The 15,136-nt window shown below is 54.6% G+C and overlaps 3 protein-coding genes across 3 annotated transcripts; all 3 read left to right on the top strand.

Annotated features, from left to right (window-relative positions):
- The first annotated feature begins 4,700 nt into the window (after positions 1-4,700).
- B0I36DRAFT_389812 (uncharacterized protein) lies at positions 4,701-6,647 on the top strand. The gene is made up of 2 exons (XM_046161366.1): positions 4,701-5,760; positions 5,865-6,647. Exons 1-2 carry the CDS (start codon positions 4,807-4,809, stop codon positions 6,303-6,305), a joined length of 1,395 nt encoding a protein of 464 aa, XP_046004114.1. The 5' UTR covers positions 4,701-4,806; the 3' UTR covers positions 6,306-6,647.
- A 4,063-nt stretch (positions 6,648-10,710) lies between these two features.
- B0I36DRAFT_57312 (fungal-specific transcription factor domain-containing protein) lies at positions 10,711-13,286 on the top strand. The gene is made up of 2 exons (XM_046163041.1): positions 10,711-10,994; positions 11,296-13,286. The coding sequence occupies exons 1-2, from the start codon at positions 10,809-10,811 to the stop codon at positions 13,063-13,065; spliced, it is 1,956 nt and encodes a 651-aa protein (XP_046004113.1). The 5' UTR covers positions 10,711-10,808; the 3' UTR covers positions 13,066-13,286.
- B0I36DRAFT_57313 (uncharacterized protein) lies at positions 13,287-14,050 on the top strand. The gene has a single exon (XM_046163042.1). The coding sequence runs from the start codon at positions 13,507-13,509 to the stop codon at positions 13,948-13,950; it is 444 nt and encodes a 147-aa protein (XP_046004112.1). The 5' UTR covers positions 13,287-13,506; the 3' UTR covers positions 13,951-14,050.
- Positions 14,051-15,136: the final 1,086 nt, after the last annotated feature.

Genomic DNA, 15,136 nt, shown 5'->3' with positions numbered 1-15,136 from the left:
TGGCCCAGGGGCTCGTCTCGACAGCCGAATCGACGCTCGACGGGCTACTATACGGCCAGTCGGCGGCGCTTCTAGAACGGATCGAGTTTAGCGAGATCCGCGATAGCGTGCTATACGAGGGCGACGGGAAGTCGTTTATCACGAACCCGGAGAATAGCAAGCTCCGGGGCGGGCCACGCGTCGTCGCCGAGCTGGTCTCGGAGAAGCTCTGGTCGGCGCAGCGGCAGCAGTACCACCGGGAGAGGTCGCAGAAGTGGCTGAACCAGATCGGCACGCTGAAGAGCCAGCTGCTCGTGCTAACGCACGTCTGGGGGGGGCCAGCCAGGCCGAGGGCCCGAGATCACGAGCGTACGGTATCTAGATACGAAGCAGCTTAGCCGGAGCGTGTACGTCTACGACGGGCAGGTAATGCTCGTGACGGACCGGGACAAGGCCAAGTCGATCCGCGGTTACGGCCGGAAGGTCGCACGGTTTCTACCGGATCGGATCGGACGACTAATCGTCGCTTATCTCGTCTGGCTAATCCCGTTCGAGGAGATGCTACTCGATGCGACGCGGGCTCGAAAGCCGTCCGACTCGCTACGGCACTGGCTGTGGAAGGACACGCGGAAGGGCCGCTGGGGGACAGAGGTGCTAACGAGGGAGCTCCGATCAGCTACGACAGGCTATCTCGGCGTCGAACTAGGCACTTCGGCGTACCGGCATCTAGCGATCGAGCTGGGCCGGACGATCCAGGGGCTCGTCGTACAGCAGAAGGAGCTCGAGGTCGGTGCGGCCGATGACGGATACGGGCTCGAGGACGAGGACTTCGACGAGGCTACCGGCGAGCTGCGGCCGAGGGACCGGACGGAGTTGATCTGGGATCTGCAGGCGACACATAGCAGCGCCATGGCGCGCTCGCACTACGCGATCAACATCCAGTTCCCAGGGCAGCTACAGCCGCAGATGATCGCCAACTACCGCGAGATCAGCCGGCTCTGGCACCAGTATCTGAGCTGGGATGGCCAGGGTAGTAAGGGCAAGTCGCTGGACAAGGCCCAGAAGCGGACGAGGAAGCGGAAGCGAGAGTCTACGGACGCCGAATCGTTCGACGAGGATAGCGAACTCCTGGGTAGGATGGAGACGACGGAGCCGAGCCCACAACCGGCGAAACAGAGGAAGGCGCTCCCAGAAGCTATCGGGGAGATCAGGCGCCGGATCCAGCAAGGGCTCGAGTCGATCGTCGGGGCCGGGGCGCGCTGGAGGACGGCCATGGTCCGGCTCATGCAGATGCGAGGCGGCTCCGTACTCATCGTCGTACTACCGACGGGCGGCGGCAAGAGTCTGCTGTTTATGGTCCCGGCGGTACGAGGGGTAAACGGCGGCGTTAGTATCGTCGTCGTTCCGTTCGTGGCGCTGATCGACGATCTCGTCGCGCGGGCACGCTCGTTCGGGATCGACTGCGTGCGCTGGAGGTCGGCTGAGGAGGAGGGCCGGGAAGCCAACTCGCTCGTGCGCGTGGCCAGTCTAGTCGTGGTCAGCGCCGACCAGGCAAGCAACTACGAGTTCTGCAACTACGCAGATACGCTACGGAGCCGGAGGCTGCTACGGCGGATCTTCATCGACGAGTGCCACACGATTATCATGGACGTCGGCTACCGGAAGAGGCTCGTGGAGCTGAAGGGGCTGTACCGGTACGACTGTCCGGTAATCTTGCTTACGGCTACGCTCCCGGTGAAGCTAGAGGGCTGGTTCCGGCAGCAGATGATTGCGGAAGACGCCGAGATTATACGGGCACGAACGACGAAGAGGAACATCCGGTACGCCGTTACTACGGTCCCAAGTAGGGCCGGACTAGGAAGAGGCCGGAAGGTTGGAAACGCGGTGCAGGAGGAGGTCGTACGACTGGTCGAGGAGAGGAAGAGCTCCGGGTCGCTTGACGGCGATAGGAAGGGGGTGGTGTACTGCCGGTCGAAGAAGGATAGCCAGAAGCTGGCGGAGAGGATCGGGTGCGGGTATTACCATAGCGGGATGGAGACCCAGGCGCGAGAGGAGGTACTCGAGGCATGGGTGAACGGCAGCAGCGCGTCCCGGTGGATCACGGCAACGACAGGTCTCGGAACAGGCGTAGATATTCCCGGAATCAGCGTGATTCTACACGCAGAAGAGGCGTACGGGCTAGTGGACTACATTCAGCAGACGGGCCGCGGCGGCCGCAGGGACGGGGAGGTGGTCGAGGCGGTCATCGTGCTTGCAGACGAGGCAGGGCCAGGGCAGCAGAAGAGGCGGCAGGAGGTTGAAGGCCGAGAGACGGACGTGGAGAGGACGAACCGGCTGGCGATCGAGCAGTTCGTCAGGGGCGGAGAGTGCCGGCGAGCGGTGCTGGGCAGGTTCATGGATGGGGTAGAAGGGGAGGACTGTGATACGATCGGGGCGGTACGGTGCGACTGGTGTGAGGGCGGAGCGGCCAGTGACGAGGAGACGGCAGACGACAGTACGGCGGAGGAGGAGGAATCGGAAGATGAAGAATCCGGAGAGGAGGAACTAGACGTATCAAACCGGTTCCAGGAGCGCCAGATACAGCAGCAGCAAAGGAAAGAGCTGCTCCGGAACTGGCTAGAAGCGGTCGAAGGAGAGAGCCAATGTGCTGTGTGCTACGTACAGTGGCGGATAGTAGGGTCACCGGCATCAAGCAGGAGGTCGTACGGGCACGGGCTGCACAGGTGTCGTGTAATCAAGAAGGCGGACTACATCGAGTGGCGGACAGGGCTCCAGTTTGTCGAAGGAAGCTGCTGCTGGCGCTGTGGGCTGGGGCTCGACTCCTGTCTTATTCCAGGGCGGTTTTAGGTGAAATCCAAGGGATCCACGCGCCCCACATCTCCAACAGAATCCCTGCATGCCGTGAAGTCTCGCTCATTGCCTTCCTGGACATGTCATGTCCTACGAAAGGTCTGTGCACGTAGCAGGTCTGTCTCATTCTAGTCCCTTTTCCCGCGAATTCACTCAATACCCATTACCCCAGATTTCCTTTCTACCCCCATATTTTGCACTAATGTGATCCACCGACAAATCCACAAACCCGACAGTAGTAGGACAGCCTATAGCAGAACGATGCGCAACCAGTTGCTAACCGACTCCGAAACGACGCCGGAACGCGAAAAGGACTCCGACCCGGCTTTACGCCGACCTAACATACAATGTCCTCATCTGCTGTAGACCCGATTGTCGACACGCTGTTTCACCAGATGGAGCCCAGGTTAATACACACTTATGGAATAAGCATAGTATCCCTTTAGCGGATCGCTTGGGACTTCCAGAGCATATACGCGATCACTACTCTTCGGTATTCCAAAATCCCTCAGAAGCAGTTCCACCGCCCTGTGGTTCCAAACCCCATCCGGAACTCGAGACTTACGATGGCTTCAGCTGCCGCAAGTGCGTCTTCTTCACGATTAGCTTCCACGAGCTTACAAGGCACCTTTCTCACAACCACCTCAACGCGAATCGGCCTGCTCTACGACGACGTCTACCTACAGTCTGGGGCGGGTGGCGGGCCGAATCGACGATATTGGACCGTTAATGGTGCAGATGGGAGTACAGTCCGGCCAGTGCCTGGCCGTGTAGCTGAACGGCATTCTCCTAAGACACCCTGTAGGCCTACTATCTCGGACTACGATACGGCAAGGAAAGACCCAAACGACAGACGGACCGCCATCTCTCAGAGCAAGCCATGGCTCGACCGGGCGGGATGGGTGCAGATCTTCGAGGACGCCAACTTGCACCAGGAAGCATTCGCTGTGCAGCTGAAGCGGATCAAGCTCAAAGACAAAAAGCTTTTCTCCGCGGGACCAAAGGCTAGTAGCGACCGGTGCTTGGGCGATGATGATGCGCAGCACATTGTTCTCGAAGACTTCTCCGTCGTCGATTGCATGTCATTGATAGAGGTTGCGGGCCACATGGAAGAGTAGCGATAGCACCTGATGATAGCCTGTCTACTATGGTATTGCACTGAAGCGCAGCGCAGGTCAGGCATGCATCACAAATGACACTCCTTCACTTCTTCGGGAGGATCGGGTTCCTCGCGCATCAGAACGAGCGGGGACTATGGGAACGATTGCATGCAATGTCTCTAATCTTTCTGCCGGGCGATGACGACGGGACCCCTCGAGACCAAGGGCTACAGAAGTCTGGCACTTACTCCTCTATCAGCATGGCAGAGTCTCGGCTACTTCGATTAATTAGCGCGCTCTGGTTGTCCGCGGTCACACTACGGGAGCTTCTGAAAACTTGGAACGTGACAGAGTCGACGAAGGCCTGTACATTTCTCAGGAATACCATTATAGAACAGAGAATATTCTCTCCCGAAACTCCTCGTCCACCAACTGGCCGTGCGCTGCACAAGTTCTTGACCGGCAGAAGACTACAATCCGGAGAGCATGTCATGCTGGATGAGTTTCTCAAGCTATTGCTTGCCAATGTCAGCAGCTTGTGTCAATCCATCGCAAAAGCCGGTGCGACAGCCCACAACATTTATATGAATGCTGTCGTAGTCCAACACGATTATTACGCGAAGAAGACTGCTTTCAGAAGCGGCGCTTGCGCAATTCTGCCAGAGCCTCAGTCGGAGCCCCACTTGCCCCGCTGACCGGACAACGCATGTGGGGGCATTAAAGTGCTCTCCATCAACACTGGACGCGACGCATCAATTGATGATTCAATAACGATGATTCCAAACCCCCAGCTACTGAAGTAATCTCAGCCAACGCTGCGATAGCAAGCGCGCGCGAACCCACGAAGCAAGCCGAGCGATAGCAATTAAGAGTCACGATGTATGGCACGACAGGCACCATTCATGACTGGCTTTCGGAACAACAAGAACAAGAAGAACAAGAACAGGAACAACAATCCATCATCGCCGAGAAGGCGGCCAACCAGCCCGACACGCGCAAGCGCAAGCGACAAGTGGGATACCCATCACCGGACCTATCGGACCTCGACGAGAAGACGACCAAGACGGCAACGAATCGTCTGGCGATGTCAAATCAGCCACTCACCCCTCGAGCAAAGCGCAGGGCCGAAGATGACTTCGAGATCGATCAATATAATGAGCAGCAAGAGGAGGGCGGTGAGAGTACTCGCGAAGAGGATGCAGACGAAACGCCTAAGAGACGACCCGACACGATCTTCCCTGACCCAACCCCAGCCCCTCCTCGATCCGATAGCACCACCACGACGAGTTCGCGGACGTCTCCATCGAAGCGAAATCGCACAGTCCGCCAGGTCATGCTTGTCACGGCAATTGATCTAGCCTTCTTTAACGGATCAGAACCACCGCCGTTGAGCCGCATAGTAGCCAAGCTGGGGAAGCTCGATGCCGACCGGCAGTTTGTGTGGAGTCAATTGCAAGAGCCCATTCTCGCTCACTCTCAGATTGATTCTCGGTTCTGGAAGCTTGCGCGGCCTGTGTGGTTCACCCCGAGCACAAGCACAGGCACAGGCATGCCCAACGATGGGGACAACGATATCTTCAGTGGCCACTTCCAAAATCCGGCCCCGAGCATTGAGGCCCTAACGCGAATCATGAACGACGCGCGTCAGTGTGAGGACGAACTCGACGCCGAGGCTGCCTGGAACTGCGAGGTCCATCAACCGCTGCTCAATTTGGCTCTGGACGGCCACCACGACGAATTCCGCGCGTCCAATTGCACGGCGGCCACGATCCGATCCGAGTACAGTACATATGCAATGCCAAGCAACAGCAGCAACCACAACACGAAGAAGGTGGACTTTTGCATCACCCTTCGAAGACGAGCAGATGCACGCATTGTGGCCCTCGTGCGCGACGGCGTCGCCATCAACCATACGGCGTACGAGTCTACATGCAGAACCCCATCGCCATCAGCATCGAGACGAAATCGCGCAAGCCGGACCAAGAGGAGGCACTGCTGCAGCTCGGCACCTGGCTCTCGGCGCAGTTCCAGTGCCTGCGCCACCTCGTCGTGGCCAGATACGCCAGCCTCGCCGCGGGCACAGATGCGTGGCGCGCCGCTCTCGAGGAGCTCGCCTTCCTCCCAGGCGTCATGGTCCTGCAGCACAGCTGGCACCTCGTGGCCGCGACGCGAGCCGACCATGACTCTGAAGCCAATTCTCGGCAGCAGCAGCCCCGCGTCGTGTTGTGGAGGACTGTGGAAATGGGCAACACGCAGACGCCCGAGGGCATATGCCGGCTCATTGTCAGTTTGCGCATACTCCTCCACTGGGCACATAACACCTACTGGCCATGGTTTGAGAAGTGGGTGCTGGGACAAGTCGAGAGATCTCGATGATGATGATGTCCAACTGCTGGGTTGGGAGAGACCGACTTGGCGTGTGTACTCAAATAGCATTCATTGTGATACCCCGAGATGGCTGGCTGCTTACTCAAGCATGAGCTTTTTGACAAGATTGCAGAGACCAGTATTAATGACGGATCGCCAGCGTCAGTGATCCATATATTAATCTCCTCCCAGGACATGGATATCGTTCCTAGTTCACTCAGGTAATGCCAACAATTGTCATTGCTGGGTTGGAAGATCTTCCGACCCAGGAGCTCGTTAACGGCACGTACCCGTGTGTCTCTGTGATTGGGGACACAGTCGCGAAGAATTTGAAATGATCCGTTGTCTCAATAACGAAGATATGATCGATGTGACTAATATGGCTTCTGTTCCGCGCTGGTACATGAAGTGGTTGCTGCAGCTCAAGATGAATCGCTACTTGGTACGACTGTCATGTCGGCAATGGTTAGTACGTGGCTCTGATTGATAGGGGATCCGTGTGATAGGAGCACGGCCGCAGAGCGACACATTATACGCCCATGAAGGCCAGCTTGCGAGCATATTAGACTCGATTACCCTTCAACACCGACGGGGATTAGCGAGCCGTGCCATGGTCCAAAACGTACGTCTGGCGCAGAAGTTACTGCAATTTGGGCTCGACTTAGGCGAATGTATATCGAAGGACCAGGCAGGCAAAGCGCTCCTTGGAAATTTGCTCTTTTGAGGAGCCCCGACTCTACATCGCTGTAGTTCGAGCTTCTAGAGAACAATCCGTATGATAACGTCGTCAGCATGCCGTCGTTTACTTAGGTCAAGGCATACTCGTCGAAGACAATCTCCTCTAGGAGCTACACAGGGTCGGCAGTAGACATGACTTGTAGATTGGCGGCTTGGGCGATGAGGAAGGGGCTCAACCCCCCAGACCCTCGTCGCCCATAAGCACAGGCAGCGGAACGCTTTGATCATCGTTGCCACTCCAGCGGCGGACTGCAGCCGATGCTTCCGCCGGGTAGTATATCGCTTGCAATGTTATGAACCGCTTGGTAAGCCTGTCGTCTGGGTCCACAAGCTGTGCTACGTGCCTCGAGAGCTTGCTGTACCGCCTGGGTCGAGGATTCAATGACCGACAACATTCACGATGGGGTCGTTATAGGTGCCCTATGAAACTCGAGACGGAATATCGGGATTTTGATAAATCGCTTCACAGTGGAAAATTCGGTGCCGACATCTTCGGCGGGTGTGTGGAAGAGGATGTTCTCGATCGACGTCGATGCTCCTGACAGCATCATCTCAGTCATGATTCTGTTGAACATGCCATGCGAGTCGTATGGCTTGGTCGTGTCAATCCGCAGGGCAAACTGCTTCAACCGCGACACATGCGGCAGAAGCGCCAGAATAGCGTTACACTGGCCCCGTCCGTTGTTCGCCACTCCGACAGCTCGCGGGTAGGGCGCTGGTGATACCCCACCAGCATTGCTCGCATCTCCTCAAATTGGAGGGAGCCATGACCAGTGAACAATCAGCTAGAGGATTTGCGGGAGTGCTGCTCGTCTGTGTGCCGACAAGAATAGGTAGACATCCTCGAAGCTGTTGACACAGCGTCGCAGCGCTTAGCGGGCCTCCGTCTGTGAGCACGTTGCTGAGACATTTCGTATTGTGTATGCCAGTGATTCTGCGAGCGTCAATGCCGTAGTGCTTCCCAGTCGCAGCTCTCCACGTGTTGGATGTCCTTCCGCCTGTTTGCGGAAGCTCAATCTTCCTTTGGGCCTCGAGCGCATACTCGCCTATGTATAAGCGAATCTGGCATTGCGCTCATCTAAGAAACTCACCCCGATCTATTTGTATGCAGTTAGAGAACGGCCAATAGAGAATTACCGGGCCGAAAACGATCCTCATATCGGACTATTCTAATACAGCCTATCTATAAGAAGCAAATAAAGGAGATCACACTTGTCTAATCAACCATCCGCACTTCGAGATTATCAAGTTTGCCCGGCATGATCGTGACGACTACATGGTGTTGAGTGGGCTTCGAGAAGTTGCGACAAATGCCATCAATGCTGCAGGCCACAACGTGACAGCAACAGGTAAGTAGTGATACAAGGCGCCAAACTTTGGAGCATCATACGGTATGTAAAGGCACCATCTGGTTTACGGTCTACTAGATATCTGCTGAAATACAAACAGCAGAGCAATAAGGCAAGACGGAGCCCTAGTAACAGGATTCCGCCTGGATATCTTTTTCGGAAGCTTGCGAACGGCACCTGCCACGCAGAACGTCGGCTTACCCGAAAGCGCGGTAAAGATCATAGGGCGCCTCGCCGTTACTAGCGCTCGAAGCCCTCCGGACGCTGCCGCTCACGTCCTATGACCGATGAACCACGCCTTTCGGAGTGTTAGGCAGGAATCATCATATTGTGGCTTGATTTTCTAGTATTTATAATGTAAAGACTTTGTTCCGAGGTCATATATCACGGAAAATATAAAGTAAATGTGTTCTCCCTAGCCTGATTGAGTCCATCTACAATAATCCCAATGGGTCTCGTAGCACGGTTGTCCGCAAAGTACCCATTCCCGCGGCCCCAATGCTCTTCAGACGATGGAAATACATAGCGTACATTAACGAAGAAAAGAGGGTCACAATAACGACGGTAGAGAACCGAAAAAAAGATTCCATCATCTATACTGGTCGACTCTCTGCACAAGAGTGCGAGCAGTCGATGTCCTTTTCGAAGGACTCCCGCTATTTCCTACATAAGGAGGGCGACCGAACAGGTACCTATCAACGCCTGTTCGATGTTGGAAACCGCACTTTGCAGACATTGCCAGTTCAAGTACCCTACTCTACTGCAGGCTTAATTAAATGGCAAAAAGAGCTGTATGTGCTTATTTGCTGTTCAGAAACCGTCGCAGGGCCGACCTCAATCCGAGTATACAGCGTAGTTGATTTATCATGCAGACTACATTATTCGAAAGAACATCTGACAGAACAGCTAAGAAAACACATAGTTATCAGTTTTTCGCAGTTGTCGGATAACGAGGTTGTTCTCGCAAATGGTCGACTCTTTCTCTGGACAATGGATAATGGGAAAATGAAGGAGATAGACACGAACGGCATGGAGATCGCTCACACTTTTCGAATCGGGGAAACCAAGTTAATTGCAGCCTGGCTGGATGACAAGATTGAAGTTGGGAAGATAGAAAGGCGTCGGGGCCGTCCGCATTTCTTCGAAACCGTTACTGCTTTAATTCCTGAAGGACCTATTATAGATTCGCGCGTCTCAAAGGATGGAAGAAGGATTGCTGTTGTTACCGCACCAAGTAACCGTCAATTTGGGCAATATGTAGAGCACTGGAACCGTAGCGAGTTATACGACTACGCAGGCAATCTGTTAAAGGAACAGCACTATCAACATAGCTTTCTTCAAGGTAAATAGCATATATTACGCTCCCAGTACAGTACTATTTGCGGTACATATTGATTTTCTAGATGAGGAATCTAAGCTTAGACTCTAACTAGACTTATATCCTACTGTGTTATTCGACCCCGCACTACGGTTAAATTTCAGGGGTCCATATGCCCCACAAATGCGATGTCGACCGTGTACATCTCGATGTCTCTCTCACTCTCTTGGGGGACATGTCATGTCATGTCCTAAATGGTCTGTGAGCATATTTGTGTCACTGACGGTCATTGTCGTGAAGGAGCCGGGGGGGGAGGAGGAACATTTATTCCCACGGGAAAGGCTGGGCGTTAACGGCGGAAGCTGGTCGCGTTAGTTTGGGAACAACGTCCGGGTCGTCTTCGTGAAAGTCGATAAAGAGGTGATAGAATAGAAAGGATTCTGCTGGGTACCATCCCAGATCCACGAGCGTCCCATGAGCGGACATTACGGAAACCCAAAGGCGGGAGACTATCTCCATATATTTCATCCTTACAATACCAGAAACCAAGTCGCAACCGACAACCTCACATAATACGCGCTGCTCCTTTCCTGCAAAGAAGTTATGACCTTTAAAAAAATGGCATCTATCTTCTACAGTCCGATTCGAAATCGGTGTCCGGCTTCCCTTGAGCGGAGTTCTCTGTGCGCACGGACCACCCAGCCCTGGGGAACGTGGGGCACAATAGTGGACACATGCAAACGTTCTGGCGAGCCACCTCGGATACAGTATCGGCAGCCATCCCATTTTATCATAACTCACAACGTTTCGCAAGCGGTGGTGTGAGGCTCTCTCACTCCACGACGCAATCAGCTGCACGCCTCAGTCGCTCGGAAAACGCCATTTCACGGAACGACGGCTCGGAGCAATAGGCAACAGTCCCTCGCCTGGGCAAGTTTCATTCGAGAAGCTTGCTAGGGACGCTACCGAGACATCACACTAGCGCCCACTCCATCACCAGTATGGGTGTCTACTACGGCGCGCGGGCTTTGCGAGAATCGTGACGTTTAGAGGAGATTATTTGGCACCTTGATGGAATTAGACTGAGCTGCAGATCTCGACAGCGCCATGCCGCCCGGCCGGCCTTCGAAAAGGACTGGCGAGTCAGCAGACGGCAACCCATCGGACGAACACAGCATCAAAGTCAAGTCGCAGCGGACACAACGGGGATCGACGCAGAGCGACTTCTCAAGCGTGGTCAAGAGCAAGCTTCAGTCGTACACGCGTACAGGTCAAGCATGCGATCGTTGCAAGGTGAGCAAAATCGAAATACGCTCTTTAATCATCGTACCAGCACGCCGGTCGGTTCACTTCGATTTTCGGAGCGGCCTTGCCTGTTGGAGTAGTATGACGAATCTGGCCACGCACCTACCCGTGGAGGCCAAGCACGGCTGAATCTTGCACTGCCTCTTGGCGCTGTCTTCCCTCAGATCGTGTTTTTGATCGAAGATGACATGGCTCAACCCTCCCAGTCGCGCTGCAGCACAATTCCCGGCTTAGAAACCACGACTCTCGACGTTCCAAAGAGCAATCTAACATGGCAAAACTTGATCAGGTCCGCAAAATACGCTGCGATGCGTTGCCCGAAGGGTGTTCGCATTGCATTAGTCAGAACTTGGAATGCTATGTCACGGATCGCGTCACCGGTCGCACGGAGCGCCGTGGCTACACACAGGAGCTTGAGAGAGAGAAGGCACCCATGTTGGCACAGATCCGGACGCTCGAAAAGATGCTCGAAGCGAACGGAATACATGCGGCGCGGTTTCAGTGGCCTCAGTCCTTGGATTCTCCGGGGCGCTCGTCATCGCGCTCACAACTCGATATAAGCCACCAGGACGTTTCTCAACAGACTTCACACCTGACAACACCTATGGGTCCTCCTTCTCCCTTTACCAACAGTGAGAGCACTTCTTTGAGTGTTTCTCAAGACGCCAATCCAAATCGACCACAGCTTGTTGCCTTCAAAAGTTTGACGCTATCCATTCTTGGAAACGACATCGATCTCGGCGCGTTCGGAGAGACTGATCTCCCAGATCCCTCGCTCCGCGTTCCCGATGTGCCCCTACACTATTCACCAAGCGAGAAGATGATCTTGCATATGATGCTCAACCTACAGCGTCCCACAGATGTCGAGCTTCCACCATGGAGTGAGGCACTCCGGTATGCGGAATGGTGGTTCGCAAATATCTATCCGTTCCTGCCCATTCTGCACCGGCCAACCTTTTTGTCGAATCTCAAACTGCTTTACGAAGACCCTGTATCGCCTTCATTAGCGCCCGCCGACATTGTTGGCATCCATGTGGTGTTCGCCACGACATTGCGTCAAATCAGCTTTACCTCGCTCGATCACTCGAAGCGACCGCATCTAGCCATATGGTCTGAGAAGCACTACCACTATGCTCTTGGGAGATTTTCAGAGGTTGTCGTGTCGCGGAATCTCCAGGATGTCCGAGCAATCGCACTCATTCTTTTCCACGCGACGAGATTCTCGAAGCCTAGGGTCAGTGCCTATGTCGCAAATCAGGCCCTATCCCTTGCAATGGAACTGGGTTTGAATCGAGCACGCCCCTCGCACGTCCGCACAGGCAGGCTGGAAGAAGAGATGCGCAAGAGATTATGGTGGGCAATCTTGTGGCTGACAATCACGATCCATGGTCGCACGGGACGGCCGATGCCGATAGGCCTACATGATATGGACATCGATTACCCGGACGCATTATCCGACGAAGCTCTCGAAGAGCAGAGCGGCAACACTATCGGAGTTCCGGCCTGCCCTTTCCTCGTTGGTCTTTGGATTATGAAAGCCACGAGGATGTATCTGCATATGTACTCAAGCATATACAGCATTCGATCCAAATCATCCGCATATCTCATCTCGCTACAGGCACTGGAACAACAGCTCAAGAACTGGCAGGATAGTCTCCCTGATAGTCTTCAGCTTACCGAGGCTGATCTCGCAGACGCTGCAGTCAGCGACTTCCACGCACTCTATATCCACTACACCAGCCTAAATCTTCAGCTGTACTTGCGCCATCCCATGGCGCTGCCGTCCGAGGATCCCGCGCTCCTGGACAGCACTCTACAGGCCAACGAAGAGAACTCGAAACGCCTGCTCAGGTGTCTCCTGGCCCTGCACAAAATTGGATGGCTTGAAGCCACATGGCTTGCGTTGGGGACGTATACAAGTGGTGCCTTTCTGCATCTGACGTCCTATTGGCATAGAAGGCATATTCTGAACGAGCATGATATCCTTGACCTGCGGCGAGACATGATGTCCTGGTTCATGATTATCAATGAGACCAGCCAACTTCTTCGTGAGGAATAGCATGACGCAACAAGGTTGTCAATATTTGAGACTGACAATTGTACCCGTACTTGCAGACAATGGACAGAGACTATCTGCTGCGATCAACGACATAATCCAACGCGTGCTAACGTGGATCGAACATGATTATCACCGGCTGGCAAACGATGCCCGGTCCTTACACACACCACGCGATATGGCCGCCAAGCGCACAGCTCAAGAATCAGGGCAGATACCACATATGTCCTCGATGGTACCCAATCAGCGCCTGGCAGATTCTTCGAGAAGGGGCAATGTGTCATATGATTTGCCCTCGAGGACTGGCTTCTATCCAGATCCTTCTGTATCCGACCCCGGGGTGTGCAGCCAGTCCACGGGCTATCCAGGCACACAACTTCAACCTCCGAATCCCGGGGGCCCTATAATCCTGGTCACCCATTCACTTACGAAGGACAGATTAGAATGGAGCCACCACATGGCCACGAGCACAGCTCAGGGCCGACTCCACGGACCGGCGCCTCAATGGACCCTTATGCGCCGGGTGGGGCACCACCAATGTCACAAACCTGGCAGCCCATGATGTGGCGCCCACCAATATCGACAAACAATACGCACGATATCGAGGCAGGCATGGCGAACCCGAGCGGAAGCGGGCCTCATGCAGGCGCAACATGGAGCGACTGGAACACGCCCATCCCTGGCAGCCAAGAGCACCGTTATGGGTCGCATTCTCTCGTGGGGATGGGTCCGGGCCCGCGACAAGAGACGCGCCCGGACAGTGGCATGCCGGTAGGACCTGAGATGGAGATGAACATGGGTCCTGGCGTGCCTGTTACCGGAAACGATATGCCTTGGCCCGGATTGATGTACCCAGCAAGCTCGGAGCGGCAGCAGAGGCCGCAATGACATGATGAAGGAGCCATAGCAGAAGCCAATAATGATGAACCCTATTGCCGTTGACTATCCTTTTTGAGCCCATAAGGCTCCGATACTAAGGCTTTCCCGCCATCTTGGTGCTGATCGAGGTGCTTAGAGAATGCCTGTTCAAGCTGAAGTGACGAGTAACGGTGACGATCACAAGTATGGAAGTGCTATGCTTTTGCGCAACAATCAAAGTATCCTCGAGCACCAACGAAGCTTTTAGCTCAGATCGTAGGATTTGCTCCACAACCTTCAGCCCATACCAGAGCCTTGTGGGCTCCCAGGAACATAGGGCTGTCACACACTGCACCTGGTGTCTAGCACTAGACAAAACTGTGTTGGGGCCACGGTATGTGATCATTGTGCCTGCGGGCGAGTCGTATCGATCGGAGCCAGGTCCGATGGCTGATAGGTCCCAGTGGATCGGGAAAACTAGGCTACAGTAGGATGGCCGGGCTACTGGAAACGCATGGGGGAGGGGGGGTTGGGGGGGTGAGTTACATTGGACCATGGGAGTGGAGAAGAAAACGATACCTTTCACACTCCCGTCACCAACATCAAATCTCCTACCCATGCATTTCTTTGTGCCCGACCCAAGCGCGCCCAGCAGGAGAGGGTCCCCAGCCTAGAGCTGGCGCATGCGTGTCGTCTTGTCTGTGGTCTTGTACCACGAAATATGCCAGTCTGAGGTCGGGCGCACCTCAGCAGATCATTCAAGGCGAGGGTGTAGGGAGTCAGGGTCGGAGCCAACGCATGATTTACCTTGAGCTTTTGTTGCTAGGTGCGACATCCCTGTGTGAGCCCAGGTGTCTTGATTCCACCACCCTCCGGAGGCTTGGCGAACTCTAAGTTATGGGTAGCCCAATGAATCCTTACTATTATCTGAGCGACGTATCCATGCAATGTGTGGCGCACAACACCACCTCTTGACAACGTCCTCCGCATCGCCTGCGATCCCAAAAGACCGGCTGATGTCGCAACGAAGCGGAACAGCGACTGCAATGCAACACATACAGTAACTTTTTTTACGTTATACTGATATTCGAGCATGTCATTTCTCTTTGTTATACTACGGTCAGCAGGAAATGCGGACCAGTAGTTATCCTCTTCCTATTAACAAGCCATTATACAACGGGTATTTAACTTGGCTAGCAGGACAATCGTCCAGACC

The sequence above is a fragment of the Microdochium trichocladiopsis genome (assembly GCF_020744255.1).
Source record: "Microdochium trichocladiopsis strain MPI-CAGE-CH-0230 chromosome Unknown B0I36scaffold_17, whole genome shotgun sequence".
NCBI lineage: Eukaryota > Fungi > Ascomycota > Sordariomycetes > Xylariales > Microdochiaceae > Microdochium > Microdochium trichocladiopsis.
This window is presented reverse-complemented; position numbering and strand designations above follow the sequence as displayed.